General features: G+C 30.4%; 1 protein-coding gene across 1 annotated transcript; it reads right to left on the reverse strand.

Moving 5' to 3' along the window:
• Positions 1 to 238: 238 nt before the first annotated feature.
• Positions 239 to 23261, reverse strand: LOC130446681 (phosphofurin acidic cluster sorting protein 1). The gene is made up of 10 exons (XM_056783064.1): positions 22769 to 23261; positions 22301 to 22604; positions 20542 to 20842; positions 19956 to 20186; positions 14402 to 14640; positions 11229 to 11437; positions 9004 to 9373; positions 7916 to 8249; positions 5869 to 5988; positions 239 to 3559 (listed from the first exon to the last, which is right to left on the reverse strand). The coding sequence occupies exons 1-10, from the start codon at positions 22876 to 22878 to the stop codon at positions 3432 to 3434; spliced, it is 2346 nt and encodes a 781-aa protein (XP_056639042.1). The 5' UTR covers positions 22879 to 23261; the 3' UTR covers positions 239 to 3431.
• Positions 23262 to 23523: the final 262 nt, after the last annotated feature.

Raw genomic sequence — 23523 nt, forward strand, 5'->3', positions numbered from 1 at the left:
ATATATATATATATATATATATATATATATATATATATACAAACATAAAGTAGAATAGCGATTTTTATATAGTTGCTAGTAAGAAGACAGCTAATAAAAGACAAAATAATTATTATCAAAAATCATTTCAGAACATTATAAAAGAAAAGAACTTACTACACATTTGCTTAAAAAAATCCATTAGTACATTCGTATATATATATATATATATATATATATATATATATATATATATATATATATATATATATATATACTCGAAACATAATTAGGAGTAAAATTAGGGTACATAAAACACGTAACATGAAAAATGTGTCAAGTGTGTATACCGAACCCGTTATTGGAAGTGGGCTTTAAAAAAATTGATTCAATAAAAATAATGGATTTATCTTAAAATAGCAACGAAATCTTGAAGTATATTCAAAGCTCAAAAAATTAAATATTGAAATAAATATAGAGAATATAAAGATAATGATTATTAATTCAGAAAGAAACACCCAAAATATAATATTATCACAACTTAGCAAAGAAGAAATTAAGAATGCAAGTCTAAAAAGAAAGTAAATATTAAAAGCCAATAGAACTAACAAGAGCCGCAATCTGATTTATACCAATGGAGTTTTATTAGGTTTATTAAACAATATGAAGAAAACAAAAACGTCAACTGCTAATTATAGTGCACAGGCTGCTATAAAAAGTTTCATAGTAGAGCGTTTAATAACTTTCTAATTAACTTAAGCTTTTGTTTATTTGCCAATATAAAATCGCGAATAAGGCAAGGGCTAGAAGACTAATAATAATAGATATAATAGATATAAGTGTCGTAAAGATTCATATTACGAAATGAGATGGGAAATTTGTCAAACGATAACCCATTGAATATCGTAATATGAATTTATGATACGAATATAGTACATTATTTTACCTACTACCAATAATGTTAATTATTTACTCAAAATTAGTCAATATTCCTGAAATTAATGATAACAAGCAAGCGTTGGGCTCATTGTTGATTTATTTTAAGAACTGTCAATTTTGACGCGTTTGGTATAATTGTATGGACATGAGTTCCGACTATGAAAGTGTGGATGCAGATATAGAACTTGCTGCAAATAACGCAATACAAACCCTAGTACCCGCTAAATCTCGCAATAGATACGAAAAAGAATATAAGCGATTCGAAGACTGGTGCAGTTCAAAAAAAGTCCGTGACATATCGGAGAAAATTTTATTAGCTTATTTTGCTGGGAAAGCTGAAAAAGAAAAGGCATCATCATTATGGACACATTATAGTATGCTGAGAAAAATGATATCTGTGAAGAAAAATGTGGACATAAGTAAATATTCACAGCTATTGACTTTTTTGAAGCGGAAAAGTGAAGGTCACAAGCCGAAAAAATCCAGTATATTTTGAAAGGAAAATATAGACAGATTTTTGAAAGAAGTCAATGATGATCAATTCTTAATGATGAAGGTATAATTATACATAAATATTATTTTTATAGGTTTCCTTAATCGTGGGTGTGTTTGGCGCCTGCCGAAGAGAAGAATTGATGAAGTTAAAAATTGGTGATGTAGTTGACGAAGTAACGTGCATAACGATCAAAATACCGAATACTAAAACTAAAATTCAAAGAGAATTTGCTATTACTAGATGAAACATGGTTAAGTTAGGTGGTTTTGACTGCTTGAATAACGTCCGAAAATATATTCGACTTCGACCTCAAAATATAGTCCATGACCGGTTTTTTATTTTATATAAAAATGGAAAATGTTTTTCTCGACCAATTGGTATCAATACTTTTGGGCGCATTCCAAAAGAAATAGCAACGTTTCTGGAGCTACCAAATCCATTACAATATACAGGTCACTGTTTTAGAAGATCATCAGCATCCCTACTTACTGATGCTCGTGTTGATATGCACGTTTTGAAGAGACATGGTGGATGGAAATCCAGTAGCGTCGCTAAAGGATATGTAGAAACATCCTTAGAAAACAAAAAAATATATAACAACTACTAAAATAATGGGAGAAAAAGTTTCTACAAAAAATTCAATTGAAATTGAAAACTACCATTCTTCTATTGCCTCCACGTCAGCTGGATTAAACATCACTAATTGTATAGGTGTTGTGTTTAATTATTATAATAAATGAGGTTTAATTTTTTATTCATGAGTTCATTCCACTAGTGCGGTAAAGTATCTCATTACGAAACTCATATTAGTATCATAATGTTTGATATTACATATTGGTAGTAGGTAACCACTCTTATCAGTTATTTCTGAAAGGGGTTATCTGCTTTACAAAAACGCTAATAATAGGGGTCTAGTTAAAAACACAAACATTCATTCTAAAGACCGCATTCATATAAACCAAGTTGATTATTAAATCAGTAATAGTAATACATCTTATTAGCAATATATTGTAATATTACATTTACGACTATGATTATGAGTTTTTGTTTCATTATTTATGTTCGCATAGTTTTCTTTTTAACTGTATTTTATGTCTTTATAATTTGAGGGCAGCGACGAAGCATCTTAATCTTATTTGTAATTTTGTTTACTTCCTGATCCAGCAATACTAGAGAATGCAATTTCGGTATGCTAAAATTTTACACCATTTTTATCATATTAATTGTACCCAAAATTATGTATGATCTCACAAAATTTACGAGGTGGCAGATTTCAGTTATGCTCAGGGCATACCCATTTGCATAATAGATAATATCTGTGAGAAAAAAATGTCCTTTTTATACATATCTAAAAGAATCTGAGACTGAAGTCAACCGACAAGGAATTACAAACGAAAAGGGACATGAAGTTTTGGTTGTTGTTAACTTCTTATTTCTTAAACCCTTTTATATGTTTCTATAAATCATCTTGTTTTTTTTCTCTTCTGAGTGAAAATTAGTTTGTGAAACAGGTAAGAATATTCCAAATATGTTGATAAAGACCGATAAGCTAGACATGCTATATTTTCTTGAAAATCGAACTTTTCAATAAATAATCTAGAGCTTGTTTTCTTTTTCACAGTACGAGTGGAACGTAGTTATATAAAATAACAAATCAATATAATTTTCAGTTTCCTAAGTCGTAACCTTGTGAAATATTCCAAGATTAGCCTTCTATTTTGCTACCAGAATTGCATTCTCTAGGCCACACGTCATAAAGAAATCTTTGGGTGAACCCCGTATAGTGACTAGAAGCGACAAAGACTTTTTTTGCAATCGTTTTCACTTTACATTTGTTAAATATCATTTATTTAGAAAAGCAAAAACATACAAAAAAGTAGATACCGTACGATATCGTAACTTTGTCTATACATAGATTTTTAAGAGGCCAAAAAAACTTGTATATACCCAAAATTACATCCTCGTACTCTATATGTATTTCATTTTTTCAATCGAAAGATATGATGTGGGAGGACAGTCAATGTAATTCGGCACTCGCCAAAGGCACACCAGCTAGCGCCACTGTCAAACCTTTGACATGTGTTTGCCATGTTGAACTGAGCTGGAAGAACTTCACACCACCAAACTCGACCCCGTCTATATAAACTGCAAAATAATAAATTTAAAAATAAACTAAATATTTAGCTATAATAAAACAGAAATGATTTGATCAAATGAGGTTGGTCTTATTCTCAAACTTTGACGAATTACGTAGATCTAAAGTTTTAGGAAAGAAAATTGAAAGTTAATAAACCGAAATAAGTTTTTATAAATTTTTGTAAACGATAAACAAAAAGTCAGTATTCAGTTGAATACCTCCGCGAAAGTATTTTAATGTTGCCTAAGTCTTATACCATTAATTAAAAATATTATACAGAGCGATTCATCGCATAATTTTATGAGGAGTTGCTATAAACTGGCGGGACGGGAGACAGTCAGGTATATGAATTGTATTAAATATTTTGGTTTTTATTCATATCTTATGATCTTTATGCGACTAAAAAATTTCACAGTATTTAAATAATAATAATCATTAATATATTATAACAGAGGCATAAATGCGTTGTGATTTTGGATGATTTAACATCGATAAATATTTGAAATATTTTATAAGGAATTTTGAATTATAGGCATGACAAAGATGCGCATGAGTTAGTTCTAAATTATTGGCCAATTTATGAATGAGCTCATTTCAATTCATAAAATAGGGAAGGAAATATGAGATATGAACTATATTTTTTAGTAACGCTGTGAATTGCCAATTTGAATGCACAAATGAAATTGGTCTCAACATCGAAGTTTTCAAAGCAATATGTTTTAACAGTACAGCAAAACAGAAATCGAATCGATTACAGAAAATTTACCCAGTAGTTTTTTTTCTTTGATTGAGCTACAGTCAATTCTACCTGATCCTTGAAAGTAATTTTTTTTGGATGGGTCAGACAGAGACAATGAGTGGAATATTTGTACTGTTGATTGACAGTCTTAACCCGACGATTGCTTTATTTTTTTAAAAGTTTTTAACTTCAGCTGCATAAAGATCAAATGGTTTCCAGTTCAAAAAACTCAGTTCGTTACGTAACTGACGTATAACGTCCTCTCTACAAGATAGATAATTATCCTTTTTAGGTTGCCAGTAATCCAATACCAATTGGAAAAAATTTTTATGTATTAAAGGAAAACTATTGTTATAATTTTCACTCTGCATGAAATTAGTTTTCAACTTAAGAGCTACAACAAAAATGAAACTAATTGTATAATGAAATTAGTAAGGTGAAAAATTCTTTTTTTATCTTTTTCAACATTCCCTAGGCCTCTTATAATTAACTAGTTCTTTTTGATAACCAGTAATATCATTAATGAAACATTATGAAAAACATAAACTTCATTTAGCTAGAGCTTGTTAATTACAAACAAGTGAACACTCTTTTCTTTATTAACGCCACTACATATTGCATGGAGCTTTAAAATGAATAATAAATAACTTAATAATCAACGTAGAAGAACCACCCCGTATTTTTGAGAACATACGGTTTTTGAACTAGTTGTGATTACCACCAATCTAATTGAGTCGATGTTTAGGAATGAAACTGTTTTGACCAGAAATTGTAAAAATTTATTTGGGATATTTTATATAGACTATTAAAGATACAAAATTATTGGAGCTTTTATGCCTTAAGTAATGAACATTTTTTTAAACATACTATTGTTAAAGTCGTACTGCGAGTTGTTTAATGAATCAGTCAGGAATCGCCTTCCATAGTCGTCAAGAATTCCGTTTTTTGCACTATAAGTGATAACGAGTTAACGAGGCTCAGATATTATTCATTACGTTCTTTTTCGTCCACTGGTAAAGATACCAATCGATTGATAGCATGCTTGCTTGTAAAAAATTCAGTGGACCGCCATAGTCGCAACAACTGAATTGATTCGAATTTTATAAAATGATACGGATTGATTAATGAGACACAGATATGGAAAAGGCTATATATTAAACGACAATTTCCTGTAGTGAAATTGATTAGAATAGCCAAAGTAAGGAAAATTTACCAACTTACATCAATTGCTTTTGAATACATATGTACATATACGTACGTGTTTTTTTTTAGTCGATTCGGCATGACTAAATTTATTTACAATACAAAGGTCAAGACTCATTGCGATGCATCAACAAAATTGAGTTTTGTAAAGAAACTAAATGATTGAAGACACTCAAGGTGAATGTAAAGGATAGTTTTGACTCTTACAAAATAATTGATCATTCTTTCATAGCATTATATTGAAATAACCAATTCCTGATACCTCCTTCACAACAACGTTCCTCTCAAAAAATAGGCAAACAAACGATTTTATATTATAATTTTTCATAATTCCATATTATTTTATTACAATATAAACTAAAATAAAAATGTTACCTTTCATTGGAGTATTATGAGATGTACGTGCCGAACAAATCAGTCTTGAAATTCCTTCAACATTTTGACTGCGCGGTTCTAGTTCCTTCTCCTTTTCTTTCTTTTTTCCCAATCTCATAACTACAAAGAGCATTTAGTTATAATCTTTTACCTCATAAAACTAGTCAACAAATGAAAAGCTCAAAATATCAAAGGTTAACAGCGTTAAGTAAGAGATTACCATGGAAATCTGATAGATTATTTTAGAGGGTTTCTGATCATAATCAAAAAGCTACCAAGACACTAGTATTAGTGGAAGTAGCAAGGGATATAGGTATATAGATTTGAAAGAGTTATTTAGGGCACTTAAGATACAATTGTATTGTGTTGAATCAGAAAAGGAGCTTGAAAAACGTATATGAAAATGAAGAATTAATGATATATTGGGTAAGTTTCCCAAATTTTGAAGCTGGTACAGAACTGAGAGCCCTGTGTCATTTTAGATATACACAAAACAAATTATGGAGCATACATAGAAAGAAGAAAGCCCCATCATAAGCCAACAAAATTTTTTCTTCCCCACTCCATATCACTACTGATCTTTAGGTTTACACCCGGTGCTCAAAAAACTCATTATTTTCATACAAATAAACAGGTATTCAAACAGTCCTGAAGAAAGGATTTATTCTACACTAATTGAATATGTGTTGTTGAAGAGAACATATCGAAGTCTCACGTCAGATCAATTAATAATGCTGACTGTTCTCAGGTATAACAACGCAGTTTTATAGTGTTATTAAATTACCATTAAATTTTACCATGTGAGTTAATAAAAGGATATATAAACGAGATAATCCCTTTTGATGAACAAGTAATAATTTCAGACTATGTACAAGCCCACAAACAATCACCCACAAGACTTTACGAAAATATAACAGAAACTAATGAAACAATAAAAGAAAAAAATATTAATAATAGAAACGAAAAGTATAAGATAACCCAAAATTAATAAAAATATATTTTGTAGGTAGTTGGAGCAGATGAAAATAATTTTCCTGGAACTTCTGGTACTACAAACATTGGAAACGAATAATGCTGAAGAAGATGTAGATCTAACTACTATTAATAATCTTATATTTTTTAAAGAAATGCAACTAATGAAATCTATCTCATGTCTCATTTCAAAACATGTTGAGAATGGAATGTTCCATTATAATTACACGAAGCTTGATAATATACATCTTCATATTTGTAATAAAAGAAGTTTCCTAGACGGAGTCGATCAACTACAAACATGGTAGTTTGGTACTCTTAAAGCCGACGACGGTAATAGATTTTATAACGCAATAAGAATTCTAGAAATTAACCAACAGAATATGATTACAAAAATGAACTTACAAATTTCACTTTCTAAGAATCTAATCAAAAATTACAATGTAACAATTCGCATATTATCAAAAATAAAAAAAAATTGCAAATTCTCTAGAAAACTTTCAAATGAGCATATAAAAATCAATCACCGAATCACATTAATATTTAACCTTTGAGGCAATTATTTTCAAATTAATCTACATTTTCAAAATGTTATCCACATACCATTATAAAATGAGTTACTCCTAAACTTTCCGGAATCCTTAAATAATATAATATAAAAATAGCTTACAAACAAAATCTGACACTTCAACGCATCAAATGAATTGACTAATAAAGTTATGAAGTTCCTTGTTTAAATTATGACAAAAATTAGATATTGATCAATCTAAGAGGTCAGTCACCAATTAGATAACCTCTCACAAAAATGGCAGCAAATTATACCCTAACAAATGCTCGCTTATTGAGCACATTTTCTATGAAGGTCATGCTCTATATAAATCCACCAAAGTTTTAACAACTGAAAATATCCACGATACATGAACTTAGCATTTTATGTTTGAAAATTGTTCCCTAATCTACTACTAAAAATAAATAAAATTATTTATAATCTTGTAAAACAGTGCTTTATGTATAATTTATTAACTACTTCCAACATTTTCATTTTTCCAGATTAATCGAGCAAAACATAACTTACTTTTTTGCTTTTTTTCTTTATTTGTCAAATGCATGTTAAGTGTTAACCCAGACATCGACGTAGGAGACGCTTGCAAGCCTCTGAAAATGGCTTTTAAAGAAATTTTTCCGTCAATTTTGGTTTTCTCTTTATCAGTCTTAATGATAGTTTCGCTGAACTTCGGCAATTGCCAATAATCTACTTGTAATTCGAGAGGTTCCCATGGAGAATCACGGACTTGAACGTTAGGTGACGAAGGTGGAGTTAGAGATGGCGTTTGAGTGCTGTTGCATATCAAATCCTCCAAATCCACGGACACCGACTGGAGTTGATCGGCAGGACCTACCCTTACCTCCTAGAATAAATAATGTTTGTAACTATCTGATAAATACTGTCTTAAAGAGCGTTGACAAATATATAATGTAACCAGCCACACACGCTATAATGAATGAAATCATGTAATTCTTCAGGCAATCCGTTAAATGTATGTGTATCACTTAAGACCTCGCTTATAATAATGGAAACTGATATATTCGAAATTGTGTTTTTTTTTTAGAATATTTCGAGTTTATTGAGAGATATCTAGTCACTTTAAAATATTGTTTATAGTATTTCAGTTTTTAAGAGTTGGTATTAAAATTGTACATGGGTTTTATTTACATGGTGTTCACAGTTAACGTACCTGTGTTTACCAATACTGCCTTCTAGCTTTTTAAAATGCATTTGGCAATATATTAAAGATGATTAAATATTTGTACTGGAGGGCATATTTTGAATATCTACGCTGAAATGCAACTTTTTTATATTTAGCACATTGTTATTGTTTCTATCAAATTATATCAACATCGGAGAATATAATTGAATCACAGATGCCTGTAGTTTTAAAATTAAGCGATTAATCAGCTTATGAACCTAATATCTAGGAATGTTTGGTAATTTCACTCCATTCATTTTGGTTTTGGTAGTGAATATTTAAAACTGACTGTTTTCTTTCATATTATTTGTCATCTCTAATTCATGTGATAATTTCTGGATTTTAACGTCGTAGGCGAATTCATAAAACCCCTATAGGTGATTTTTTAACACAATAATTTGACTTTAATACTTACACTAACGAAAGGAATAAACAATTGACTATTTTCATCGTGACAAGTTAGCATTGCTTCAGCGATGGGAATGTGAGCAACCGGAGCTGTTGAAGGCACGGATAAGTACCTATGCAGTCTCTGTGTTAATTCTTCTAAGTTGAGTTCCTTATCACTGGGAAACAACGATTGATATCCTGGATCAAGAGTGGCTAAATGACGGGATATGCTGCAGCTTCCTACAGGAACTATGTACACGCGGGTGAAATATAACCATTCTGGTGGTTTGCTGGATAACAATTCAACATAAGGTCGGACAAACCAACCTATTAGCATATCGCCACCTATAAGGAGCAATTTTACGAAGTTGCCTGGTTTGGCGCAACTGTTGCAGCTGAAAAGTAGACATTCTATTTCAGGATAGGTCTATTTTACATTATTATTGTAAATATATTGAAAATTTCGCGAGAATAACTTAATCAATGAAAGTTTGTTTGAATAAAGATAATATTGTAGAGCATACAACTAAATTTATTGTTTTAACACTTGTAAAAATATTCTAACCTCAGAGACAGTTCTTGCAAATTTCTATTTTAATAAATCTTTAGCATCAACAACTGCAATGACTTTTATCTCTGAACGACTTATGTATTCAACGATTGAAACTCGAAAAATTTAATCATGATATTGAGTATCTGTAAAATTACATAAACAAAGTAAATGATCCGTTGTCTGGATTTTCTAATACCAATGCTATATAAAATGCATTTATTGGCTTTAATTTACATAATAAAGACGGAATTGTGAATGAAGAATCGATTTATATAATTAATCTACAAATCAGTATCTTAACCTAAACAATATTGATATTATAAAACTTCTATAAAAACCGAAGTTAGGTCAAAATTATTATTTGTTAAAAAGCAATAACAATAAAAAGAGATCCAAAATCACCCAACTATTCGTTCATATATAACCAACGAACGCGAGCAATAATTTTATAAGAATAATGTAAATTTAGTTTGGTAATCTCTACTAGATGTTGAATAAATTAATCGTAGTTAAGGCAGATGTTACCTATAGTTGCTGCACAAACATTAACTTTAAATGAGTGTTGGTAATATGACATGTGGATTCTCATCACACCAGTAGTATACATTATGTTAAACACACCTTATCGCGTAAAAGTGGCCTCGTCCGTAAAAAGAATACATTTTTGAAAATTTGGATTGAGTGTTGTCCTTTCTTGTAATGTTTGACAAAAATCTACTCTAACCGGTAGATCGTCTGATACATCTGGCAAGAGTTCTTGAACTTGTCTGTAATGATAAGGATGTAGCTGTTGCTCTTTGAATATCTTCTGAATACTTGAAGACGTATTTGTTTGACTTGCCACATTCCTTACGCTAACTGTTGGATTTTCCTCAATTGAATTTATTTTGAATCATATTTACTTTATTAATGGTTCTTGTTGTTCTTGGTCTACCAGAATTTATTTTTTTAGGTCTCACATTGGTATTCTCGACAATGTCGTTCAAGGGCTCTAAATGTATTTTTACTTGGGAAGTTTCTTCAAGGAAACTTTTCTGCATAATGCGTAACATCTGCTCTAGAGTTTTTAAACGTGTCATTTTTATCAAAATTTGAGTACATTTTGATTAACAATGTCTAATTTAAAAAATAAAAAGGTTTTAGAAATGTATTTATTATTGACTTAACTTCATAACTATCAATGATTGACAGTTTTCCATGGCAAACAGAAAAAATGCCATTGCCATATAAAACTTAAAGTTAAATAATAACAGTTTCAGTCCCAGAGCCGCAATACATGATCATCAAATTGTTGTTCATACTAAGGCCACCATAGCTCTGTACCCATACTTATTCAATTTTGGAAAACAAGGTCCTAGGGGGTCTCATTTTCGCAACAAAAACTTTTGAATTCACATAATGCTTACTAATTAATGATAATAATTAATAAATAACTTTATTAATATTTTATATCATCATCGGTTATTACTTCATAATTAGACGAAGAAATCAACTCTATTACAATAAAATGAAGAAAATTTAATCCAAGAAGCAAAATTTTTAAAAAGAACTAGTATCAAGCAGTTTAGGAATACCTGGTCTAACGAGACCTTTGCGTAGCCTAGTGGTTCTTATTCTTTCACTAATGTCAATATTTATTGTCCCAGAAGATAGTATTTCGATGAAATTTTATTTACAAAATAATAAAATAAACTTACTATTTGTGAATTTTAGTGAAAATTGCAGTAAGCACAGCCTTAGTTTCTACAGCAGAGACAGGTTGGAAAACTTTAAACTGATTTCCAAATCTAACTACTAAAGGTATTGTTATACTATCAGAACCAGTCAAAAATACAACGCATTCGGGAAGCACATTTTCTTCACAAGATAGTAATTTTGTTACTGTATCCAAAAATGCTTTTCGAGGCTGAAAAAATGTTACTTTACTAAAATCATGTTAGAATATAATTTCATTTACTCTTATATGCAAATCAACTAAAAACTGTGGGAAAATATGTATTTAACTGGCAAAATAACCTGGTGACAACTCAAAAATCAACATATCGCCATTATTCATTTTTTATCAAATCTATTTTCAAGAGATTTATTGAACAATTTGCTGCAAATGTATAATAAAATTTGTGGTTGCTTTGCTTTTCAAAGTTTTCAGGATTTTAGCAGTCTTGATAACGATTTATTGTGAAACTTCGACAATTTAAAAATGTTCATAAGCAGAACAAATTTTGATGTGGGAATATAGACCAAATTTTATTCCTTTTAAGCAGAAATAATAACTCCCAATTTTTTAATAGGAATGGAGGTCTAAGTGATATCTCTTGACCCCATACACATTACTTAATGATTTTTAAACAGCTATAGAAAATTCATTCAAGTAGTCACCAGTGAATAATGCGCGTCTGTTCTGTATGATATTATTTAAAACTTCTCCAAATTGATGTGCATATAAATTGTCAAATATCCAGGAACAAAGAAAGAACCAACAAGAGAGAAATAAAAAATACAAATTCATAGGTTTAATTTTGGTGCTGTTGCTCTTGAGCTGATAATGGTTAAATATACCGATTAAAAGAAAGGTATACTCTTTTGCAAAAATATGATTTCAGAAAATTACATTTGGTGGAAACGGCTTTTTACAAGTTATTTTGAACTGATTTTCATAAAAAAGAAACTCAAAATGATATGGTGCAGATGAAAGGAATGCATAAATTGGCGACGTTAAGAAAAAATCCTGAAATCCGCCGATTTTTATTTTTAAACAGGTTTTTCATAAGGATACATTTTTATTTTTGACGTCATTTATGCGATCGGGATGATGTCATTTATCTGATCGAGATAAATGACGTCATCGCTAAAATTTTCAAATGGAAATGTGGATGTTGTAATACATTATTTGAAATCTCTTATAAATTTCTCTTTAGCCATATCAATGTGTTTGAATAATTGATAATTGTATTTGTTTAAAAAATTACTAATTGTTTATTATTACAATAAATTGTATTATTCATCTCATCAAATACAAAAAAAACCTAAATTTAGTGCTCAAATAGTTTACCTTCAGCTAAAATATAATAAGAAAGACGTGTTGCGAACTCTGCTCAAAACTTCTCTATAACTTCTGGAGATATTATACCACCTTAATATGTTTTCTTTCTTTGAGTTCAATGATATTTTGTGACAATTTAATTTTCAAATATGCCAATAAAAATAAATCCATCGGAGTCAAATCCGGTGACTTAGACGGCCATTATATTGTTTCTCTTCGATCTTACGATCGATTTGGAAAGACGTTGTTTAAGTACTAGAAACAATCTGTTCAACACGAGGAGTAAGAAGTTTCAAAGAAATTCTAAATGTCGAGGACCTGTGAAGGTTTCTTCATTAAAATATAGTCCAATAGTCCTATTATCTATTATTCCCGCCCAAACATTAACATTGAGTTCGGTACTCTAATATAGTTTCAACAGAGAACAGAGCCTCTATTAAAAAACATTGATTCTCTGTTATTTTGTTTTATTATAATTTCACTAAACTTACTTTGCCACTTTCCTTTATTTAGCTTTCTAAAAACTTTGAATGCTCCATGCTATTATTTAATGCTACTTGCCGTGAACTGTACGGGGATTATCTTGGGAGGCTAATACAAAATATCAATTGATAATGTCATAAGATTTTTAAAAAAGGTGAAAAGTTGGTAGATAATACATTTCATTACCAATCAGTAAATACATCACATCAATACTTGATACATTTTATTAAGCAATCTGTTGAAAGTTCATCAGTCATATTTGTGACAATATGCTATATAAGTATTTAAAGTACCTTTCAATTAATGTATTGAAACACCCACCTTTCCATTTGAAAATAAAAATCGACTTATTGAGATTTCTCGTTAAAGTCGCCGGCTTACGAGCTTGTGTTATTTCTTTTAAAAAACATTAAATTAATCTATATCTCAAATCTATATTCAAATTAACTAATGATTTCCCAGATGATGAATACCTGAAAATGCTCGGAATATATTGGAGTTAGTACACTTTAAGGTTTAATCTTGCCACATTCCCACTACGAAAACGCTTATATATATAAATTGTAAAGAAGTCTTTGCCAGCTATATTATGAGTAGTTTACTTTTTATTGGGAACGTGGCAAGGAAACACCAAAGTGAACTAACTTTAATATATTTTCCGAGCTTTCGAATGCTTATGTATACATCGTCTGGATTTCCGGTGATTTTTGATATTATTAAATCTTAATTATTTATTTCCCAGACGATGAATACATAAGTATTCGAAAGCTCGGAAAATATATTAAAGTTAGTCCACTTTGGTGTTTCATTGGCCACGTTCCCAATAAAAAACTACTCTTATATATATATATATATATATATATATATATATATATATATATATATATATATACAGATCCATGATTTAATTGTTTTTTATAGAAATATTTTTTCCTAGCTGTCGTCACAATTATAGACTATAACGTTACTATTTTATTTCAACCTCTTCACAAACTTTTTCAATTTTAGTTTAAGACTATTTTATGAGAAGTATTGCGTACAGGTTATATTATATATATAAAATATTCTCCAATAGTAATCATTATTATTGAGTTCTACTCATAAATTTCATAAACTAAATATATGCACTATCTGGATTACTCAGTACAGTTCTCACGAAGTATATAAGGCAAGTCAAGGGTAAACAGGGAATAAGAGTGAGTGTATGAATGTAGCAAGTCATATTATAAGTTTCATTCGATAGATACAAAAAATTATGTATTAAAAATCAGAAATAAATAACTTGTACTTCTATGTTGCAAAACGGTAGTAACCAAAAAAAGTAATTGCAGTAATATTACTCACAGTAGGCGTTTCTGGCGGTTCGGAGCTGACACTAAGAGAATTTTTCTTTTTTGCCGACGACGTTGACGATCTAAATAATTTCGATTTGCGTTCGCTAAGTTCCTGCATTATATTACTGAAATCATTATCGCCAGTCTGTTTTCTGTAACTTGCCGTATGATCACGAGGAGGCGAACCCGTCTGGGGATCGCTTTGACCTTCGGGATCCGTGTAACATATATCGGCGTTTCCATCAGAACCTAGAAAATTCTAATGTGTATTTAAATTTATAAATGAAAGAAAGGTCAATCACAACAAAAATATGGTGACGCGATAAGAGTAAGTCACTGGACTTTCTCCACGCCCTCCAGTTTGGGAATCCCTGATCTAGCCAATCAAAAATTAATGAAAACTCCTATAGTAGCCAGAATCAATATTTCTATCAACGTCAATTTGAAATTTGAATACAATGAGTTTAAAAATTTTTTACAAGCTTTAATAATATCAAAAATCACCGGAAATCTTAATTAACTATTGTAAGTAAAATTTTATTATCGTTATACATATTTCCCCTTATATATATTCTATTCATCGACTACAAACAAGCATTCGACAGTCTCATAAGGACATGGAAAAACTGAAAGTACCCCAAAAGTTAATGATTGGTGAAAATGGATATGTTAAATTACAGGGGCATGTTGGCAGAAGAAGAACCATCTGAGGAATTTGAAGTAAACGCTGGAATAAGGCTAAGTGATGACTCTCAGCGCTATTGTTCAAATGGATGGTTTAGTAAGTGCATATAATATCGATGGAAATATCATTGATGAATCAAATAAATAATAGCATATGTTAATGATTTACTCCTAATAGTAAGGAACCGAAAAAGTTTTGAAAACGCACTAGAAAAAAATGTAATACAGCAGGAAAACGAGGATTGAAAATTAGTTGGTAAAACTTAAAATATATGAAAATTGTTCACAAACCTGAAAGAATTAAGATAAATTACTTGAGTGACAAAACAAATAATTCATGCAGGATCAAAATTCATTGTCATTCATAACTAGAATTTGAATAGCAACAAGAATCAACAAACTCCATATATACATTACACGTGTCACAATTTGAATATTGATTTTTAAATAGCATGAATTTAATAATTTATTTTTAAAAGAAAAAATTTGGAGATACCACAATTATCAATTAGTTAATATTAGTAACTTTCAATATTGTTTTACTTTTATATGTATTTTTACATACATACTTTGACCATAATTTAAGTCCTCAATGATAAATACATAAATATTCGAAGGCTAAGATTATATATTAAAAAGATTATTTTCTGGACTCTATATCTGTTTTACTATTCAAATTATTCTTCATTAAAAAGTATGTTTATATACTTTTCGATCCACATACAAACTTCACATAGAAAGGGAAAATGCTGGACAATCACGTTTTTTTGACACTATATTTATTAGAAATTTTAAAATTGACCTAATCAAACACGTGAACAATAGAATTCTTAAAATTTAAAATCCAATTTTTCATAAAAATAACCACAAAATACTCGAATTTTGTATAACACATCTGACATTGACTTTAACATTATACCGATATCACTTTCAAATTCCGTCTTTTTTATCTCACATATTTATACACCTTTACCATATATAAAATCATTCACTCCTAAACTTTCTGGAATATTTAAACAACATAATATTGATATTGAGTGGAGTGAAATCCTTAATATTCAATCCACTTTTACTAAAATGAAAGACGGAACACCAACCAATAAATTAACTAACATATTTTTTGAAATTTCCCGTTTAAATTGTGATAAAAAATACATTGGTCAGTCAGAGGTCACTCACCAATCGGTTAACTACTCACAAAAGCGATAGCAAATTATATTCATCTACATTCATAACGACTTAACCTAATCTAACCTATAAAAATTCGATGGCATTCATAATCCAGCCAATGAAAATTGACAACAATTTGGATAGCAGCCAAAATCAATAGGCTCCATATTTATGTCACTAGTCAATTTGAATATTGATTGTTGTGAACTTTGATTGGTTAGATTATGAATGATATGAAATTTTGTAGAAATATTAACCTGTGAAATTTAAAACACTAGTATTGGCATGAACGTTTTCTATTGTGTGTTAGTAACACACAATAGAGTGTTAGTAGTGTTAGCAGCAAAGACCCAAGCTGTTATTTTTACAAAGAAGGGTGACATGATTTGGTTATTCGCTTGTTGGGTGTTAAGGTTGGAAGCAATATGTCCTGGCATAGTCCGTGGCCGATTTATTCAAAGCAGCTTCACAAAAATTTGGAACCCTCTTTAAGACCAACAACTATACTACAACAACTATATACTAGACAAGAGCTTCTAATCCTCTACAAGGTCCAGATTCGTCCATCTTTGAAGATTCTCTATTTAATACAGAAGAGAGCAGTTCGACTTTTAAGGGATCCAGAGTTGAGCAGAAACAACTTAGAGTATAGAAAAAGGGTTGTCGACCTAACTCTATTTCACCAATACTACCACGGCAAATGCTCTTCCGACATTTTACTGCCTAGAGCACTTTTTCAAGACCTACTCCACAGGCAGACGTGGCTCTTGAACACCGTGTTCGCCTGCAGACGACCAGAACTTCAATTTATCGGGACTATTTTTTGTTTTGGAAAGTGCAAGCATATGGAATCAGCAGCCAATGCACGTCTTTCCGGAACATTACAATATACCGAAGTTCAAGATCAATCTCTACACGGCAGGCACCACTCGAATTACTCGAGTGTTAAAGGGTTTACCCTCTTATGCTTGCTTTTTATACAGGGTGTTTCTATATTCCACCGACAATTTTCTACCACAGAGAGATCTCAATAAATGATTCATTTTGATATAGGAATACAAACCCTTATGGGGTTTTTTGATTTTATATATATATATATATATATATATATATATATATATATATATATATATATATATATATATCAAAATCAAAAATTTGCCATAAATCAAGAGCGCCTTCAATTTTTTATTCAAATTTGGTGACCAATATGCTCCTTAATAAAGTAATATTTTGACATAAACTTTGGAAAAAACCAGTGGCGCGCTGTCAGGGTTAGTTATCACTTTTATCGTCCTATTTTTTACGCAACTGGAGCAAATTCTTTTTTTAATTGTTTTAAATTTCCTGATTATTTTTAGTTAAAAAACTAATAACCTTTTATGGAGCTGAAATGAACGGTATTGTAGAAATTCGCCTCCAAACAAAACTCTGCCAACATAAGTAATTTACAAATTAATTAATTACTCATTTGATTTCGAATAATAATTAAGCTTAAGTAGTTCAAAACAAATAAAAATTAATCATAATCTCAATTTCTAACAAAAATGTCTTACAATAATAACAAAATTGTCAATGAAAATAAAAATAATAGCACAAATTAAATTTAAACAACAATGTATTACAACATTAACAAAATTGATACCGTTACAGTGGTTATTCAAAGTGTTGACCGCTTACTTCAATACACTTATTACAAGGTTTTGTCATTAAAAAAGGTGTCTGAGAATAAATCTGGATGGGATTGAATGATTTCTGCATAGCGTGAAATCTAACTATTAGATCTTGTTCAGATTTAATGATTGTTTCATACACTGAGGACTTCATATAGCCTCCATATAAAAAAATCGATAGGATTTAAGTCAGTTGATCTTAGAGGCCAACAAATGGATCCACTCCGACCAATCTATTTTTTCTAAAACGTCTGTTCAAGTAATTTCTTGTAGCTACAGCAAAATGAAGAGATGCCCAATCGTGTTGAAACCACATATGTTGTCTAATATTTAACGGTACATTCTTCAACAATTTTATTTGTGTTATTATTATTTTTATTTTCATTGTTTTGAACTACTTACGCTTAATCATTATTTGAAATTGAATGAATAATTAATTAATTTGTAAATTACTTACGTGCTATCAGACTTTTGTTTAAAGGCAAATTTTTACAACACTGTTCATTTTATCTCCATAAAAGGTTATTAGTTTTTTAACTAAAAATAATCAGGCAATTTAAAACAAAATTAAAAAAATAATTTGCATAAATAAATGTGAAAGCTAACACTAACGGTGCGCCACTGGTTAAATTTTTCCAAAGTTTATTTATGTCAAAATATTACTTTATTAAGGAGCATATTGGTCACCAAATTTGAAAAAAATTTAAAGACGTTTTTGATTTATAGCAAATTTTTAATTTTGATTTAAAATTTTTGCACACCCTATATCTCAGCAACTAGGCCCCGTAAGGGTTCGTATTCCTATATTAAAATTAATCATTTATTGAGATCTCTCTGTGGTAGAGTGTTATCGGTCGAATATAGAAACACCCTGTATAAAAAAAACATGAGGAAAATTATAATACAAATTAAATTGCCTAGGTATCTACCTAACCTAACCTATCCAAATACCTAGTGAAGTGTTAAAATGAAAATTTGCAAATTTATTAACAATTTCCTATTCATTTGTGATTTTCCATTAAAAAATATACCTACTTTATCCAAAATATGTCATTGTCATTGTAAAACTATGTGAGGATAATATCACAATTTTATGTGCGGTTTTTTTTAACTTATAAATAATAGTGTAAATTGTAATAATGAAATGTTGAAAAACTGCTGACAAATAATTAAATATTTTTTTTAGCAGCATACTTGCTAATATTTTGAAATTAATCAGTATTTCATTTTACAACAATTTTTGACATGAATTTAAAAATAAAAGGTCTCAAATTTAACCTGTGTTTCACCACTGGTAGTACTTGATGGGAGCCCGTTAGTAACATAATTTGATATATTCAGTACGTGCCCATTTACCTTTCCTTGTTGAAACTGTTCCTTAGAAACTATAGCCACGTCGCTTGGACAAAAATCTTCAGAAAATAAAAATGAGAAGCATTGGCCAATGCAGGTTTTATGGAGAAAAGGGTGAAACACCAGAACACATAATGTTTGCATGTACATAGACAGTAAGCGGTCGTGCCCAGATATTCGGGTTGACCACCATTGGAAATGCAGAACCAACCTCGCCAAAGCTGTCTGAAATAATAGCATTCATAAATGCTCTGAGATTGAAAGAAGCTCTAGCAAAGGAGGGATACAATAGATCTTGCACTTTGTAATGTGTGTGCAACCCTTTATATTTTAGCCTATTCTAGTACAATCATTAACATTGGCATGAAAAAATCATTGCTCTCCTCTTGACTTTTACTGCAACAAATCTAAGTTTCTCATCAATGATTATTAATATAGATAACAATTGCTGCCATATGCACTTTTGGGAATTAGTTTAATTGTAGATTAAACGTATTGTGTGCGTATTTACAATGTTTTTTATTTTTAATGTTCTTTGAAGATATTGTTTTCTTTAAGTAACCAAAGTTTGTTTTAAGCTCTCAATAAGTTCATAAAATGAAAAAGTAGGAAATGCTTATAGTCTAATTTGATACAAGAAATTAGAAACAATACTTGAAGAGATAATTTATTTTATTTGCTCACCTGAACAAGTCTTATCTTCAATCTTTTCAGGTTCCACTAAAGGTACATTACTACTACCTAGAAGACTTCGACTACTACTAAAAAATGGACGTAAGCTTGGTTTTGGTGTACTCGAGATGGACATTGTATCTTGTTCTCCACCAGAATCATCATCACAACTTAGAGATTCCAGTTCTTGAAATAGTGCCTGTATATCACTAGGATTGTCCAGGCAATCTCGAACTCGTCCCCCTGCAACAAAATACAAACTTAATAAAAGAAAAATATATGTCACGTTAAACAACCACCATATAGATACTTATTGACTAGTGTACTTTGTTTCCTAATCTGACAGTAATAAATTATAATTTTGGCGAATTAAAATAATGTGAATATGGTATTACTAAATAGGCCCCCCGAAGCATTTCCTTTTCCTCAGTTTTTCTCTGTAGCAGTTATCCATATGGTGCTAGCCATATTCCGACATTCACGTCAAGGATGTGCCCTTGCTTGCGCGAGCCTCTGTTTATTTGCCAAATACATAAGCTCCTACTTATACCTTTTTTTTCATTCCTTGAACATTAAGTGAAGAAAATACTCGACTAACCTTCAGTATCTGGAACTCTGAATCTTCTTAACAATGAAACAAATCTTTGTTTGAGGTTATGTCTAGTATGCGGCAATTTTCTAATAGGTTCACTATCGGATAAATCGGCCGCCTCCTCTTCTCCTGAGCTAATTTCGTCGTCGTCGTCGCTGAAGTCATGATCTCTAATTTTGTGTTCATGATCTACAGGCGTAGAACTTAATTGTAAAACTGTTAATTTCGCTATGGGACCAGCACCTTTGTCCTTGGTATTACTCTCTGGCAAAAGTTCTATATCGACGTCCATTTGCTTTTGAAGAACCTGAAATGAACAATGACAAGAATAAATCTGAATATATTTCCATAATAACCGGAAAACTGAACAAGAAAGGTCATTTGAAAATTTTTCAGAATTCCCATATACCTTGTAGACTCAATTTTATTGGTTCTAAATTCATTTGTCAGGATTATAATAAAACATCCAGCTGAACAGAACAACAGGAAATATTTTGAACGTCATGGCAATCATTTGACCATCTTCCAATTTTTAGTGAATATCAAAAAAGTTTACCAAATGGTAAAGGTCAACTGTCCGATTAAGACTACAGAGGTATATCAAAAAAATGTATTTGCTATTTACTGATGGAAGAATTATTCATTTATAAGCTATCCGCGCATTGATTGCCGCATTTGGTCATTTTCGACCAAATGCACATTCAAATGAACATTTCCTAGGCTATATCTAGGATAGATAGAAAACTGAAAAATATTTGGGATTTGCTCAGTAAAAAACTTTCATAACACTATCTGTATTCAAAATAAAGGGCGTTGAAGAAAAAAGCATATAATACATATTTTTTACAATTTTGCCGCAACTACTGGCAGCATTGAATTAAAATTCTATATGTATATTTGTACCAAGTAATATTGAGCATAACATTTTCAATATTAGATTTATGAGGCAAATTGGAAGTGAACTTAAGCATCAATTCATTTTACACGAAAAAGGTACAAGATATTGTGTAACGTAAAATTCAAAGTTAAATAATTATGGGTACTCAACTATTGGGGGCTTTAGTATGAAACAAACAACAGTTTGAGTTCCAAACCACAATACATGATCATCAAATTGTTGTTTGTTTCATACTAAGGCCTCCAATAGCTCAGTGCCCATACTTATTTTACTTTGAAAACAAGATCATATACTGAATAGACTGGATTTTTGTGAAACGTTACAAGAAACGACACCTCTCAGTCCCGATTTTATTAAATGTATCCGTTTTATAGAAGGTGTCTCATTTATGCGACATAAAATTTTCAATTCATATATGATGTTCAGGTTTACTTGAAATTTTGTTTAATAAATATAATATTGAAAAAGTTATGTCCAATACTACTTGGTAGAAACTTGGTGTAACTATTGCCTTCTAAGAGAATCAAACAAAAACAAATTCATTGGATTTATCAGCTTCCAAAAAATATTCATATAAAATTTCAATACAATGTTGCCAGTAGCTGCGGCAAAATCGTAAAAAATGTGTATATTTATTTTCTTCAATGCTTTTTGTCTTGAATTTTACTCAGCAAACCCCAAATATTTCTCAGTTTTCTCTTTATCCTAGAGAAGGGGTCACCTTTTTTAAAATACCCTGTATTGATGCGGTTTATTCAAAATGTAATGATACAGTGTGTTCAATATGAATATCACCAACGGTTCCAGAAATGTTAACATAGTTAAAATTATGTAACCAATCAAAATATTAGAAAAATATCAACTTGCCTGGTCCATTCTAATAACTCCTTCAGCAAGTGTTTTAAATCCTAACATTGTCCTGTTTTTATATCGTTTCCTCCTTTGAAGTAGAATGTGTAGTTTATTACCTTCTCTTTTCAAAAAGTGAGGATATTGTAGACAAAAAGTGACATCTAAAGGTGTGTCTAATAATCCTCCTTGTGTCAAAACTAACTCATTCGACCTTAATGTTCTTTTACTAGATTGCATTTTAACAGCTATAGATACAGTTCCTGAGTCTGATCCTAATGGTTTTAAAATGACTAGTCTCGTCAAAGTAAGGGAACAAAGCCTGCAACAAAATTATAAAGGCTTTTTTAATAAAATTTGTAGAAATGATTATTTAAAATATATAAATTTAAAAGATGTTCATGTTATTTAATACAAAAAAACAAACGAGGAATTAAACTACATAAAAATTGATATGTCTAACTAATAATTGCCATTTAGGGTTACCTTGGGATACAATTGGCAGGAGTTCTATCAACCCATGTAGCATAAAGTCTCATTTTATTTGGAGCCGATGCCCCCGCCCCTGATAGAGCTTTGGGTGTTTTTTCACTCATTCTCAAGAAACTATGATATCTTATTCAAGAGCATTGAGATATACGAACAGAATTTCACTTGGAAACAATAGAATAATACATTCTGTTACCATCAAATATACCTTTCTTTTATTTCACTAATCTACTTCAACTGCATCATAATAAAGTTTATCTGAAATCTATCAATGTCAAAAGATGAATCACCTTCGTATAAAGGTGTATTTTCGCGAGTTTCTAATTTATTGTAATGTTAACAATTTGTTTGCTCCGCTCTTTATGAATCAAGTTTATTACTAAGCTAGCACATCATATATGTTTATGAACAAGTAGTACTCCTACAAGTCCTACAAACCAGCTATTTTAGATCTAAGAGTACTTCCCTTCACAGAACATATCCTAAGATTGGATATGTAAGAGAGAACAGCTTTTACGAGTACACGATTGACAGCAATAGAGAAAATATTAAAGATAGAGAGAATTGCTTACAGGTGAAATTATGGAGTGTAGAGAAGAAGTAACATCTCTTATGGACGGTACGTTTAAAATATGGTCTGAATTCTGTAGGGATAATACGTGGCGCTGATTGTACTATGGGATTGATATCTGAAGTTAAACACTTACTGTATAAGAAATTATCAAAGTTGTGACTGACGTTTGATTATATTG

This window comes from Diorhabda sublineata, chromosome 7 (assembly GCF_026230105.1).
Source record: "Diorhabda sublineata isolate icDioSubl1.1 chromosome 7, icDioSubl1.1, whole genome shotgun sequence".
NCBI classification, from domain to species: domain Eukaryota; kingdom Metazoa; phylum Arthropoda; class Insecta; order Coleoptera; family Chrysomelidae; genus Diorhabda; species Diorhabda sublineata.

Excerpts from the sequence above, each read along its gene's own strand:
- LOC130446681 (XM_056783064.1), bottom strand. The coding sequence starts at position 22,878 with ATGAGTGAAAAAACACCCAAAGCTCTATCAGGGGCGGGGGCATCGGCT. Across the intron at positions 22,605-22,768 it reads CCTGCCAATTGTATCCCAAG|GCTTTGTTCCCTTACTTTGA; the intron begins GTAACCCTAAAT and ends ATTTTGTTGCAG. Across the intron at positions 20,843-22,300 it reads GAGTTATTAGAATGGACCAG|GTTCTTCAAAAGCAAATGGA; the intron begins GCAAGTTGATAT and ends TGTTCATTTCAG.